General features: G+C 50.5%; 1 protein-coding gene across 1 annotated transcript in view; it reads right to left on the reverse strand.

The window, feature by feature from the left end:
* The window catches only part of LOC135536252 (dynein axonemal heavy chain 6-like), a 132,547-nt gene that overhangs the window by 91,694 nt on the left and 25,872 nt on the right, over positions 1-14,981 (reverse strand). The window contains 9 exon segments of the mRNA XM_064962617.1: positions 679-801; positions 972-1,193; positions 2,674-2,886; positions 7,686-7,812; positions 8,079-8,186; positions 12,674-12,822; positions 12,911-13,078; positions 13,774-13,911; positions 14,268-14,429. Of these exon segments, the coding sequence (XP_064818689.1) occupies positions 679-801; positions 972-1,193; positions 2,674-2,886; positions 7,686-7,812; positions 8,079-8,186; positions 12,674-12,822; positions 12,911-13,078; positions 13,774-13,911; positions 14,268-14,429 (1,410 nt within the window).

The raw sequence follows: 14,981 nt of genomic DNA on the forward strand, positions 1-14,981 counted from the left end.
GCCAGTGATCCAGGTCTGACCATGTTAAGGACATGGTAGATCACCTTGTATATTCTGATGATCCAGTCTGGACCATGTTAAGGAGAATGGTAAATCACCTTGTTAGTCAGGCCAGTGATCCAGGTCTGGACCATGTTAAGGAGAATGGTAAATCACCTTGTTAGCCAGGCCAGTGATCCAGGTCTGGACCATGTTAAGGAGACTGGTAAATCACCTTGTTAGTCAGGCCAGTGATCCAGGTCTGGACCATGTTAAGGAGACTGGTAAATCACCTTGTTAGTCAGGCCAGTGATCCAGGTCTGGACCATGTTAAGGAGAATGGTAAATCACCTTGTTAGTCAGGCCAGTGATCCAGGTCTGGACCATGTTAAGGAGACTGGTAAATCACCTTGTTAGTCAGGCCAGTGATCCAGGTCTGGACCATGTTAAGGAGAATGGTAAATCACCTTGTTAGTCAGGCCAGTGATCCAGGTCTGGACCATGTTAAGGAGACTGGTAAATCACCTTGTTAGTCAGGCCAGTGATCCAGGTCTGGACCATGTTAAGGAGACTGGTAAATCACCTTTTTAGCCAGGCCAGTGATCCAGGTCTGGACCATGTTAAGGAGACTGGTAAATCACCTTTTTAGCCAGGCCAGTGATCCAGGTCTGGACCATGTTAAGGAGAATGGTAAATCACCTTTTTAGCCAGGCCAGTGATCCAGGTCTGGACATAGGGCATCCATTTGAGTTCGTTGGAGTCGATGTAGACCATCCCACAGCGACTCACTGTGGCTGGGGACGCCACCGATAAGTCCTGGACCTGAGACACACAACACAAAGGTTGCAGAGCATTTACAAAGTCTGGATATTTAACATGTCACTATTATCTGTTCATGTCAAAGACGTCCATAGTGACTGTCCCGCTTGTCATCAACACTAGAACGCAATGAAGAGGAACCCCTAACCTATAACCCCTGACCCCTCTCTGACCTCAAACACCATGTGTATAGACGGGGTCAGTTTGATGCGTTCGCTGTTGGCCAGACACAGCATCTTGTTGTCGTCCAGGACCGTGTTCATGTTCTCAATCCACAGCGCGTCCACCGGACCGTCCGACACGATCCACTTGTGGTCATCGCTGGTGTCGTTGCAGGCCGCTCGCACGCTGAGCGCCATCAGGCCATCACGCCACTCCAGGGTCAATATGTTCACCTGTAGGGGTCAGGGATGAAAGGTTAGGGCTCATATTATGTACTTTGTAACATATGTTTATATATACACGTTGGTAAAAACCAATAGCAAATGAGTGAGCAAACGAGCGAGCAAGGGAACGAAGGATACATTGATTGAACTAATTGGTACATTAATGAGTTGGATGGTTAACCGTTAACAAATCAACTGACTGTTTATGGATAGATTTATTTATAGACTGATTGAAAAAATGTGGTATTCACTTTTATTTACTCAGGGCAGCCCAATTGAGACCAGGGTCTCATTCCCAATGGTGCCCTGAGTACAAACATCTTCTCTCAAACAGGAAGAGAAAAGTACATTACCAATAAAACATGACCATAGTTAACAACTGGCAGTGAATTTGACTGTACAACCTGCTTCCTGCTATTTAGGGAGAGGCCAGATCTACAGTATGTCTCAAAACAGAAGCCCACTTTAAATCTGAGCTTTTTAACTAGCTCATCCATATGTTTTTTTTTTTAAATGAAGTCTTTGCCAATCGAAATGCACAGATATTTATAGGTGGGAACCCGATTGATGGGAGAACCATCCAATAAATAAATATGTAGTCCATCTGAAACAATTTGTGAACAACATGTATTTAGTCTTGCCCACATTAAGTACCAGTTTTAAACCAACCAGGGCATTCTGTAAGGTAACAAGGTCAGATTGCAGCTCTAACATAGACTGGTCAACAGTTGGGTCAGTGGCATACATCAGACTGTCGTCTGCATACAGATGAATATTACAAGTTAACAGATTGACCAGTATTATTGACATAAATAGTAAAGAGAACAGGTCCCAGTTCAGACCCCTGCGGTACACCTTTTGTAATATCCAGGAAACTAGACTGAACACCATCAGAGATCATGCATTGAGTCCTGTCTAACAGATCATTCTCAAACCACTTGCAAAAAGCCTGACCCAGACCTATTTCAGTCAGCCTTTGAATGAGAATGTGACGGTCAACAGTGTCAAAGGCCTCGGAAAGGTCCATAAATGAGGCAGCAGAATGATTTTTTTTATGATCCAAGCAATTTAACACATCACCTAGAATAACCATAGCAGCTGAACCGGTGCTGTGTCCAGGTCTAAAACAGGATTGGTTCATATTAAGAACAGTGAGAAGTTTAAAAATGTATTCGCTAAAAGTTGGTCGGATGAAATTGGACAGCAGTTATCTAAGTCAGAAGGATCTCCCCCTTCATGTAAGGAGAGGACATGCGCCACTTTCCAGATCTTAAAGGAGAACCCCAGAAACAATAGTCAAGTTAACATAAAGGTCAGTGGTTCTGTAAGTGGAGCAGAGAGCTGCAGTGAGAAGGGGTCAAGAGAATCAGCCCCTATAACTTTATCAACATCTGCAAAGCCCTTAGTACATCATAGACATCAAATGGTTGAAATGAAACGACAGTATGTGAGTCTGTTAGTGCACAGATGCATTGTCAGCCAGGCGTACCTCTCCGTAGAGCTCTCCCATGGTGACAGACTTGGGGTTGAGGACGTATGTCTTGACCGGGAGGTAGAAGGGGTTGTGTTTCCCGTGGCCAGCCTGCCACAGGGTATCTAAGGTATCAGACAGGATGGAGTAGACCGTGGTCTTCCCTCCACCTGTAGGACCCACCAACATCACACCATGACGTACTATCATGGTCTCATACAGCTGGATCACCTGGAGGGAGGGAGAGGAAGGGTTACAACCACACAGAGATCACCTGGAGGGAGGGAGAGGAAGGGTTACAACCACACAGAGATCACCTGGAGGGAGGGAGAGGAAGGGTTACAACCACACAGAGATCACCTGGAGGGAGAGGAAGGGTTACAACCACACAGAGATCACCTGGAGGGAGGGAGAGGAAGGGTTACAACCACACAGAGATCACCTGGAGGGAGGGAGAGGAAGGGTTACAACCACACAGAGATCACCTGGAGGGAGGGAGAGGAAGGGTTACAACCACACAGAGATCACCTGGAGGGAGGGAGAGGAAGGGTTACAACCACACAGAGATCACCTGGAGGGAGGGAGAGGAAGGGTTACAACTACACAGAGATCACCTGGAGGGAGGGAGAGGAAGGGTTACAACCACACAGAGATCACCTGGAGGGAGAGGAAGGGTTACAACCACACAGAGATCACCTGGAGGGAGAGGAAGGGTTACAACCACACAGAGATCACCTGGAGGGAGGGAGAGGAAGGGTTACAACCACATGGAGATCACCTGGAGGGAGGGAGAGGAAGGGTTACAACCACACAGAGATCACCTGGAGGGAGGGAGAGGAAGGGTTACAACCACACAGAGATCACCTGGAGGGAGGGAGAGGAAGGGTTACAACCACACAGAGATCACCTGGAGGGAGGGAGAGGAAGGGTTACAACCTGGAGGGAGGGAGAGGAACACAGAGATCACCTGGAGGGAGGGAGAGGAAGGGTTACAACTACACAGAGATCACCTGGAGGGAGGGAGAGGAAGGGTTACAACCACACAGAGATCACCTGGAGGGAGGGAGAGGAAGGGTTACAACCACACAGAGATCACCTGGAGGGAGGGAGAGGAAGGGTTACAACTACACAGAGATCACCTGGAGGGAGGGAGAGGAAGGGTTACAACCACACAGAGATCACCTGGAGGGAGGGAGAGGAAGGGTTACAACCACACTGGGAGATCACCTGAGAGGGAGGGAGAGGAAGGGTTACAACCACATGGAGATCACCTGGAGGGAGGGAGAGGAAGGGTTACAACCACACAGAGATCACCTGGAGGGAGGGAGAGGAAGGGTTACAACCACACAGAGATCACCTGGAGGGAGGGAGAGGAAGGGTTATAACCACACAGAGATCACCTGGAGGGAGGGAGAGGGAGGGTTAGGTAGGGTCGGTCAGTCAGTACCTTGTGCGTCATGCTGGGTAGGGTCAGTCTGTACCTTGTTGGTCATGTTGGGTAGGGTCAGTCAGTACCTTGTGCGTCATGTTGGGTAGGGTCAGTCTGTACCTTGTTGGTCATGTTGGGTAGGATCAGTCAGTACCTTGTGCGTCATGCTGGGTAGGGTGAGTCAGTACCTTGTTGGTCATGCTGGGTAGGGTCAGTCAGTACCGTGTTGGTCATGCTGGGAAGGTTCAGTCAGTACCTTGTTGGTCATGTTGGGTAGGGTCAGTCAGTACCTTGTGCGTCATGCTGGGTAGGGTCAGTCAGTACCGTGTTGGTCATGCTGGGAAGGTTCAGTCAGTACCTTGTTGGTCATGTTGGGTAGGGTCAGTCAGTACCTTGTTGGTCATGTTGGGTAGGGTGAGTCAGTACCTTGTTGGTCATGCTGGGTAGGGTCAGTCAGTACCTTGTTGGTCATGTTGGGTAGGGTCAGTCAGTACATTGTTGGTCATGCTGGGTAGGGTCAGTCAGTACCTTGTGCGTCATGCTGGGTAGGGTCAGTCAGTACCTTGAGCGTCATGCTGGGTAGGGTCAGTCAGTACCTTGTGCGTCATGCTGGGTAGGGTCAGTCAGTCAGTACCTTGTTGGTCATGCTGGGTAGGGTCAGTCAGTACCTTGTGCGTCATGCTGGGTAGGGTCAGTCAGTACCTTGTTGGTCATGCTGGGTAGGGTCAGTCAGTACCTTGTTGGTCATGCTGGGTAGGGTCAGTCAGTACCTTGTTGGTCATGCTGGGTAGGGTCAGTCAGTACCTTGTTGGTCATGCTGGGTAGGGTCAGTCAGTACCTTGTGCGTCATGCTGGGTAGGGTCAGTCAGTACCTTGTTGGTCATGCTGGGTAGGGTCAGTCAGTACCTTGTGCGTCATGCTGGGTAGGGTCAGTCAGTACCTTGTGCGTCATGCTGGGTAGGGTCAGTCAGTACCTTGTTGGTCATGCTGGGTAGGGTCAGTCAGTACCTTGTGCGTCATGCTGGGTAGGGTCAGTCAGTACCTTGTTGGTCATGCTGGGTAGGGTCAGTCAGTACCTTGTGCGTCATGCTGGGTAGGGTCAGTCAGTACCTTGTTGGTCATGCTGGGTAGGGTCAGTCAGTACCTTGTGCGTCACGCTGGGTAGGGTCAGTCAGTACCTTGTTGGTCATGCTGGGTAGGGTCAGTCAGTACCTTGTGTGTCATGCTGGGTAGGGTCAGTCAGTACCTTGTGCGTCACGCTGGGTAGGGTCAGTCTGTACCTTGTGCGTCATGCTGGGTAGGGTCAGTCAGTACCTTGTGTGTCATGCTGGGTAGGGTCAGTCAGTACCTTGTGCGTCATGCTGGGTAGGGTCAGTCAGTACCTTGTGCGTCATGCTGGGTAGGGTCAGTCAGTACCTTGTGCGTCATGCTGGGTAGGGTCAGTCAGTACCTTGTTGGTCATGCTGGGTAGGGTCAGTCAGTACCTTGTTGGTCATGCTGGGTAGGGTCAGTCAGTACATTGTGCGTCATGCTGGGTAGGGCCAGTCAGTACATTGTGCGTCATGCTGGGTAGGGCCAGTCAGTACCTTGTGCGTCATGCTGGGTAGGGTCAGTCAGTACCTTGTTGGTCATGCTGGGTAGGGTCAGTACCCTGTTGGTCATGCTGGGTAGGGTCAGTCAGTACCTTGTTGGTCATGCTGGGTAGGGTCAGTCAGTACCTTGTGCGTCATGCTGGGTAGGGTCAGTCTGTACCTTGTGCGTCATGCTGGGTAGGGTCAGTCAGTACCTTGTGTGTCATGCTGGGTAGGGTCAGTCAGTACATTGTGCGTCATGCTGGGTAGGGCCAGTCAGTACCTTGTGCGTCATGCTGGGTAGGGTCAGTCAGTACCTTGTTGGTCATGCTAGGGTCAGTACCCTGTTGGTCATGCAGGTCAGTCAGTACCTTGTTGGTCATGCTGGGTAGGGTCAGTCAGTACCTTGTGCGTCATGCTGGGTAGGGTCAGTTAGTACCTTGTTGGTCATGCTGGGTAGGGTCAGTCTGTACCTTGTGCGTCATGCTGGGTAGGGTCAGTCAGTACCTTGTTGGTCATGCTGGGTAGGGTCAGTCTGTACCTTGTGCGTCATGCTGGGTAGGGTCAGTCAGTACCTTGTGCGTCATGCTGGGTAGGGTCAGTCAGTACCTTGTGCGTCATGCTGGGTAGGGTCAGTCAGTACCTTGTGCGTCAGGCTGGGTAGGGTCAGTCAGTACATTGTGCGTCATGCTGGGTAGGGTCAGTTAGTACCTTGTGTGTCATGCTGGGTAGGGTCAGTCAGTACCTTGTTGGTCATGCTGGGTAGGGTCAGTCAGTACCTTGTTGGTCATGCTGGGTAGGGTCAGTCAGTACCTTGTGCGTCATGCTGGGTAGGGTCAGTCAGTACCTTGTGCGTCATGCTGGGTAGGGTCAGTCAGTACCTTGTGCGTCATGCTGGGTAGGGTCAGTCTGTACCTTGTGCGTCAGGCTGGGTAGGGTCAGTCAGTACCTTGTTGGTCATGCTGGGTAGGGTCAGTTAGTACCTTGTGCGTCATGCTGGGTAGGGCCAGTCAGTACCTTGTTGGTCATGCTGGGTAGGGCCAGTCAGTACCTTGTTGGTTATGCTGGGTAGGGTCAGTCAGTACCTTGTTGGTCATGCTGGGTAGGGTCAGTCAGTACCTTGTTGGTCATGCTGGGTAGGGTCAGTCAGTACCTTGTGTGTCATGCTGGGTAGGGTCAGTCAGTACATTGTGCGTCATGCTGGGTAGGGTCAGTCAGTACCTTGTTGGTCATGCTGGGTAGGGTCAGTCAGTAACTTGTGCGTCATGCTGGGTAGGGTCAGTCAGTACCTTGTGCGTCATGCTGGGTAGGGTCAGTTAGTACCTTGTGCGTCATGCTGGGTAGGGTCAGTTAGTACCTTGTGTGTCATGCTGGGTAGGGTCAGTCAGTACCTTGTGCGTCATGCTGGGTAGGGTCAGTCAGTACCTTGTGCGTCATGCTGGGTAGGGTCAGTCAGTAACTTGTGCGTCATGCTGGGTAGGGTCAGTCAGTACCTTGTGAGTCATGCTGGGTAGGGTCAGTCAGTAACTTGTGCGTCATGCTGGGTAGGGTCAGTCTGTACCTTGTTGGTCATGCTGGGTAGGGTCAGTACCTTGTTGGTCATGCTGGGTAGGGTCAGTTAGTACCTTGTGCGTCATGCTGGGTAGGGTCAGTTAGTACCGTGTTGGTCATGCTGGGTAGGGTCAGTCAGTACCTTGTGCGTCATGCTGGGTAGGGTCAGTCTATACCTTGTGCGTCATGCTGGGTAGGGTCAGTCAGTACCTTGTGCGTCATGCTGGGTAGGGTCAGTCAGTACCTTGTTGGTCATGCTGGGTAGGGTCAGGCAGAGCGTCATGCTGGGTAGGGTCAGTCAGTCAGTACCTTGTGGTCATGCTGGGTAGGGACAGTCAGTACACTTGTTGGTCATGCTGGGTAGGGTCAGTCAGTACCTTGTTGGTCATGCTGGGTAGGGTCAGTCAGTACCTTGTGCGTCATGCTGGGTAGGGTCAGGCAGTACCTTGTTGGTCATGCTGGGTAGGGTCAGTCAGTACCTTGTGCGTCATGCTGGGTAGGGGCTGCAGGTTGCGTTTCACTAGAGACTCCAGGATGGTGGTTTGGAGAACACCGTAGTCATGTTCAGGGATGGAAACGCCAGGGAACAGGTCAGACATGATGCCACTAGAGCAGAGAACACACAGACACAGAACCGTCATATACAGAAACACACAGACGTCACACACACACAGAGCCGTCATACGGACAAACACAGACTACAGAGTCTGCAGTAAGGCATGATGAGGCATGATGAACGTATAACAGTGGAACGTTCTATTCTTCTCCATAGTGCTGTAACATTAGCTGTGGGACACCATTGGTTTGTGTGTGTGTGTGTTTTGTGTGTTTTGTGTGTGTGTGTGTGTGTGTGTGTGTGTGTGTTCTCTCACCCAAAGAGCGCAGCATCGTCTGTGAGGAACTTGGGCAGATTGGAGTCTCTCAGAGCCCTGATCAGAACCACGTCTTCACTCAGGTGGGGGTTCTCTCTCTTCAGAGAGCTGTCGGGGGTCACACGCACACATAATGCATTCTCTATAAATGTGTGGGTCCCTCTCTCTTCAGAGAGTCAAAATCTCATATTTTTTCAATTAATTTTCAATACAATGAAAAGGATAAGCAATTTACAGTATTTCAAATGTATTTAACTTTAAATCACTTCCTGAATTGACTGACTTCAATTTGGAATCGTCTAAAGGTCGCTGAACTGAATGCATCACCGGGTCGTCTAAAGGTCACTGAACTGAATGCATCACCGGGTCGTCTAAAGGTCACTGAACTGAATGCATCACCGGGTCGTCTAAAGGTCACAGAACTGAATACATCACCGGGTCGTCTAAAGGTCACTGAACTGAATACATCACTTTAAACACACTCACCATCTCTCTGTTACACACAAACATACATTCAGACACACACAGCTTGGTTGGAGGTTGTTAGGTAGAAGTGAATTCCTCTCCTCTCTCCTCCTGTCTCTCTCTTTACTCTGCCTGTCATCCTCCCTCCCTCCCTCCTTTCCCAGAGCTCGGCTAATCAAGGTGGATGATGATTCCCCAGTGACTGTTCACCAACCCATTCATTAATACTGTGTGGTGCTATAACACACACACACACACAGGGTGATAATGGCAGGCCCATTACATTGGATTTACAGAGGTAGTAAAAAGTGAATGAGGCAGACAGAAGAGGGTGGCTCTAAAGAGTCAGAGGGCTTGTTACTCACACACCTGTAAAATGAACAGCTCACCCTGTGACAAGACAATAGCTGCGTGAGTCAATCTGGGATGAAGCGTGATGGATGAGACAGACAGGGGACATCACTACCACATCTAGACCAGGAGCGTGATGGATGGGACAGACAGGGGACATCACTACCACATCTAGACCAGGAGCGTGATGGATGGGACAGACAGGGGACATCACTACCACATCTAGACCAGGAGCGTGATGGATGGGACAGACAGGGGACATCACTACCTCATCTAGACCAGGAGCGTGATGGATGGGACAGACAGGGGACATCACTACCACATCTAGACCAGGAGGATGATGGATGGGACAGACAGGGGACATCACTACCACATCTAGACCAGGAGGATGATGGATGGGACAGACAGGGGACATCACTACCTCATCTAGACCAGGAGGATGATGGATGGGACAGACAGGGGACATCACTACCACATCTAGACCAGGAGCGTGATGGATGGGACAGACAGGGGACATCACTACCACATCTAGACCAGGAGGATGATGGATGGGACAGACAGGGGACATCACTACCACATCTAGACCAGGAGGATGATGGATGGGACAGACAGGGGACATCACTACCTCATCTAGACCAGGAGGATGATGGATGGGACAGACAGGGGACATCACTACCTCATCTAGACCAGGAGCGTGATGGATGGGACAGACAGGGGACATCACTACCACATCTAGACCAGGAGCGTGATGGATGGGACATCACTACCACATCTAGACCAGGAGCGTGATGGATGGGACAGACAGGGGACATCACTACCACATTTAGACCAGGAGCGTGATGGATGGGACAGACAGGGGACATCACTACCACATTTAGACCAGGAGCGTGATGGATGGGACAGACAGGGGACATCACTACCACATCTAGACCAGGAGCGTGATGGATGGGACAGACAGGGGACATCACTACCACATCTAGACCAGGAGCGTGATGGATGGGACAGACAGGGGACATCACTACCTCATCTAGACCAGGAGCGTGATAGATCGGACAGAGAGAGGACATCACTACCACATCTAGACCAGGAGGATCTGAATGATGCCAATCATCTTTAATATGATGTTCATACAGTGCCTCAGTCCTTCCTGTCAGGGAGCTGTCGTGTGATGAGGAACGGGTCAGTGGCCCAGGCAGGATGTCATATGCTACTATCTTATTCTCTCTGAGTCAGCCCTGCAGAGAGGAAACAAGGCTTTCCCTCGTCTAGTCTGCTCTTCCTGTCACCATTTTGCACTGTGTCACTCTCAGCTTTGACAACTTGGCCTGTGTCCCAAATGGCACCTTATTCCCTATATAAAGCTGGTCAAAAGTAGTGCACTGCATCGGGATTATGGTGCCATTGGGGATGCAACCAAGGGTTCACATTTGCATAGACGTGGCATAGTTGTGCATAGACGTGGCTGTAAAATGCGGGTTCTGGGTAGAGGGTTCTGGGTAGAGGGGGATCTGTAAACGGCACTATGAGGATACAACTGAATATCGTTTCAATCTGATTTGTACATAAAGTGACCTGTCAGATACCGGCTGGTGGTTTTGATTGAATAGAGTTCTGTTTTTCTCTCTGTGTCCTATCTGGTCATGACGAGTTCAAAAGTACCTTGTTTTTACCCCCAAAATCTAACAGATACCGGTTTGCAACTTTGATTGAACAGGGTACAACGTTGTGTCCTACCCTAGACCAGGATAGAATAGCACCCCCTGTGGGTCCTACCCTAGACCAGTATAGAATAGCACCCCCTGTGGGTTCTACCCTAGACCAGTATAGAATAGCACCCCCTGTGGGTCCTACCCTAGACCAGTATAGAATAGCACCCCCTGTGGGTCCTACCCTAGACCAGTATAGAATAGCACCCCCTGTGGGTCCTACCCTAGACCAGGATAGAATAGCACCCCCTGTGGGTCCTACCCTAGACCAGTATAGAATAGCACCCCCTGTGGGTCCTACCTAGACCAGTATAGAATAGCACCCCTGTGGGTCCTACCCTAGACCAGTATAGAATAGCACCCCCTGTGGGTCCTACCCTAGACCAGTATAGAATAGCAGCACCCCTGTGGGTCCTACCCTAGACCAGTATAGAATAGCACCCCCTGTGGGTCCTACCCTAGACCAGTATAGAATAGCACCCCCTGTGGGTCCTACCCTAGACCAGTATAGAATAGCACCCCCTGTGGGTCCTACCCTAGACCAGTATAGAATAGCACCCCTGTGGGTCCTACCCTAGACCAGGATAGAATAGCACCCCCCTGTGGGTCCTACCCTAGACCAGTATAGAATAGCACCCCTGTGGGTCCTACCCTAGACCAGTATAGAATAGCACCCCCTGTGGGTTCTACCCTAGACCGGTATAGAATAGCACCCCCTGTGGGTCCTACCCTAGACCGGTATAGAATAGCACCCCCAATGGGTCCTACCCGAGACCGGTATAGAATAGCACCCCTGTGGGTCCTACCCTAGACCGGTATAGAATAGCACCCCCTGTGGGTCCTACCCTAGACCAGTATAGAATAGCACCCCCTGTGGGTCCTACCCTAGACCAGTATAGAATAGCACCCCCTGTGGGTCCTACCCTAGACCAGTATAGAATAGCACCCCCTGTGGGTCCTACCCTAGACCAGTATAGAATAGCACCCCCTGTGGGTCCTACCCTAGACCGGTATAGAATAGCACCCCCTGTGGGTCCTACCCTAGACCAGTATAGAATAGCACCCCCTGTGGGTTCTACCCTAGACCAGTATAGAATAGCACCCCCTGTGGGTCCTACCCTAGACCAGTATAGAATAGCACCCCCTGTGGGTCCTACCCTAGACCAGTATAGAATAGCACCCCCTGTGGGTCCTACCCTAGACCAGTATAGAATAGCACCCCTGTGGGTCCTACCCTAGACCAGTATAGAATAGCACCCCCTGTGGGTCCTACCCTAGACCAGTATAGAATAGCACCCCCTGTGGGTCCTACCCTAGACCAGTATAGAATACCCCCTGTGGGCACCTAGACCAGTATAGAATAGTGGGTCCTACCCTAGACCAGTATAGAATAGCACCCCTGTGGGTCCTACCCTAGACCAGTATAGAATAGCACCCCCTGTGGGTCCTACCCTAGACCAGTATAGAATAGCACCCCCTGTGGGTCCTACCCTAGACCAGTATAGAATAGCACCCCCTGTGGGTCCTACCCTAGACCAGTATAGAATAGCACCCCCTGTGGGTCCTACCCTAGACCAGTATAGAATAGCACCCCCTGTGGGTCCTACCCTAGACCAGTATAGAATAGCACCCCCTGTGGGTCCTACCCTAGACCAGTATAGAATAGCACCCCCTGTGGGTCCTACCCTAGACCAGTATAGAATAGCACCCCCTGTGGGTCCTACCCTAGACCGGTATAGAATAGCACCCCCTGTGGGTTCTACCCTAGACCGGTATAGAATAGCACCCCCTGTGGGTCCTACCCTAGACCGGTATAGAATAGCACCCCCAATGGGTCCTACCCGAGACCGGTATAGAATAGCACCCCTGTGGGTCCTACCCTAGACCGGTATAGAATAGCACCCCTGTGGGTCCTACCCGAGACCGGTATAGAATAGCACCCCCTGTGGGTCCTACCCTAGACCAGTATAGAATAGCACCCCCTGTGGGTCCTACCCTAGACCGGTATAGAATAGCACCCCCTGTGGGTCCTACACTAGACCGGTATAGAATAGCACCCCCTGTGGGTCCTACCCTGCCATGACGAGGACAGACTTGACGGCCCTCATGCCGAAGTCGTAGTGGTCCTGTTGGGAGAGCTGCTCAGAACACAGCTTGTACATCTGGGTCATCTTACGGGCCAGAGTCTTACTGGACTCAAAACCCTCAGAGTAGAGGATCACCTAGAGGAGGAGAGGATGGAAGTCAATGATCTGGTCCCCAGCTACAAATGCCCTCAGCATCGTAACACATCCCCAGCCCCCCAGTTACCTCAGCGATCAGGGCATAGTTGGGCACCATCATGGCTATGGGTCTGAACAGGGCTTTGAGGTTGTCAGGGAGCTCAGTGCGTCCAGCGTAGCCCGGGTTCATAGTGATGAAGGCAGCACATGTCATCACCAGCCTGATCTCTCTGCCCTCAAACATGAACCTGGACAGCTACAAGACAGAGACCACATGACACGGAGGACTGAGCCGGGTTGTGAGCATCTACCGTGTCGTTTACTTAGGTAGTGTACACATCACCGTGACAACAGGAACAACACATCACCGTGACAACAGGAACAGACCATTCTGTTAGTTAAACTACCTCTGTTTACACTGAGGTCTGAAGAAACAGACCTGATATCCAGGCTTTAGTTCAGAGGCCTAACAACTTCTTCAGCCGAGCGGACAACAATCTTGCCTGACTGGTGTGATGGATGGAGGTTAGAACTAGGAAGGCTGTGGGTGACCAGGTGTAGCTGTACCTTGGCCATATTCACATTGTGGATGGTGGTGAGTGGTAGGTACCAGTTTATACTGTATTTGTGATATATTCCAGCAATAAGTCCCGAGGAGATGTGGTTATTGGCCAATATACCACAGCTAACGGCTGTTCTAAAGCACGACGCAACGCAGGGCGCCTGGATACAGCCCTTATATTGGTCATATACCACAAACCCCCGAGGTGCCTTATTGCTATTATAAACTGGTTATTAACATAATTAGAGCAGCAAAAATACACTTTTTGTCATACCGGTAGTATACTGTCTCATATACCACGGATTTCAGCCAATCAGCATTCAGGGCTCGAAACACCCAGTTTCTAAATGTAAAGATATTGGGACAGACAGGGAAAGGGGAGGGTATACCTTGGCCATCTTGGCATTGCGGATAGTAATGAGTTGCTGGGCGATGACAGACAGCACCTCGATGTCGATGCGGTTAAACTCATCAAAACAACACCAGGCCCCTGATTGGGCCAGACCACTGAAGAACTTCCCCATCATCTACAACACAGACAGGTGATTGGTTAAGCAGATAGCAGGAATAAAACAGGATCCTTCATTATGAAGAAGGTCCACTGCTGTGGTGACACTGTCCCCTAGTGTTAGTGTCTGGGTAAAACACAGACAATAGGAGAGAGAGAGACAGAGGGTTAGGATGAGAAGGGAAAAGGAAGAGGGGGAGAGGACAGGGTTCCCCAAACTCCGTTTGGTTCTTGCCCCAGCACTACACAGCTGATTGAAATAACCAACTCATCATCAAGCTCTGATTATTTGACTCAGCCGTGCAGTGCTGGTGCAGGACTGAGTTTGGGAAACCCTGGAATAGAAGGTTCTGTGCTGGTCAGTCTAATCAGTACCTTGTAGTCCAGTCCATCAGAACAGTTGAAGACGACACACTGGATGGACAGAGCCTTGGCCAGGTCCTTAGTGGTCTCCGTCTTCCCTGTTCCAGCTGGGCCTGCTGGAGCCCCACCAAGGTCTAACTGAAGAGCCCCCATCAGACACAGGTAGCAACGATCCTAGAGACATACAACGGGTTAATGGATGGAGAGATCCTAGAGAGAGACATACAGCGGGTTAATGGATGAAGAGATCCTAGAGAGAGACATACAACGGGTTAATGGATGGAGAGATCCTAGAGAGAGACATACAACGGGTTAATGGATGGAGAGTTCCTAGAGAGAGACATACAACGGGTTAATGGATGGAGAGATCCTAGAGAGACACATACAACGGGTTAATGGATGGAGAGATCCTAGAGAGATACAACAGGACTGGGTGGATGAGATGGAGAGACTAGAGAACGGGTTAATGGATGGAGAGATCCTAGAGAGACATACAACGGGTTAATGGATGGAGAGATCCTAGAGAGACACATGGTTAATGGATGGAGAGATCCTAGAGAGAGACATACAACGGGTTAATGGATGGAGAGTTCCTAGAGAGAGACATACAACGGGTTAATGGATGGAGAGATCCTAGAGAGACACATACAACGGGTTAATGGATGAAAAGATCCTAGAGAGAGACATACAACGGGTTAATGGATGGAGAGATCCTAGAGAGAGACA

Source organism: Oncorhynchus masou, unplaced genomic scaffold (assembly GCF_036934945.1).
Source record: "Oncorhynchus masou masou isolate Uvic2021 unplaced genomic scaffold, UVic_Omas_1.1 unplaced_scaffold_584, whole genome shotgun sequence".
In the NCBI taxonomy this organism is placed as follows: Eukaryota; Metazoa; Chordata; class Actinopteri; order Salmoniformes; family Salmonidae; genus Oncorhynchus; species Oncorhynchus masou.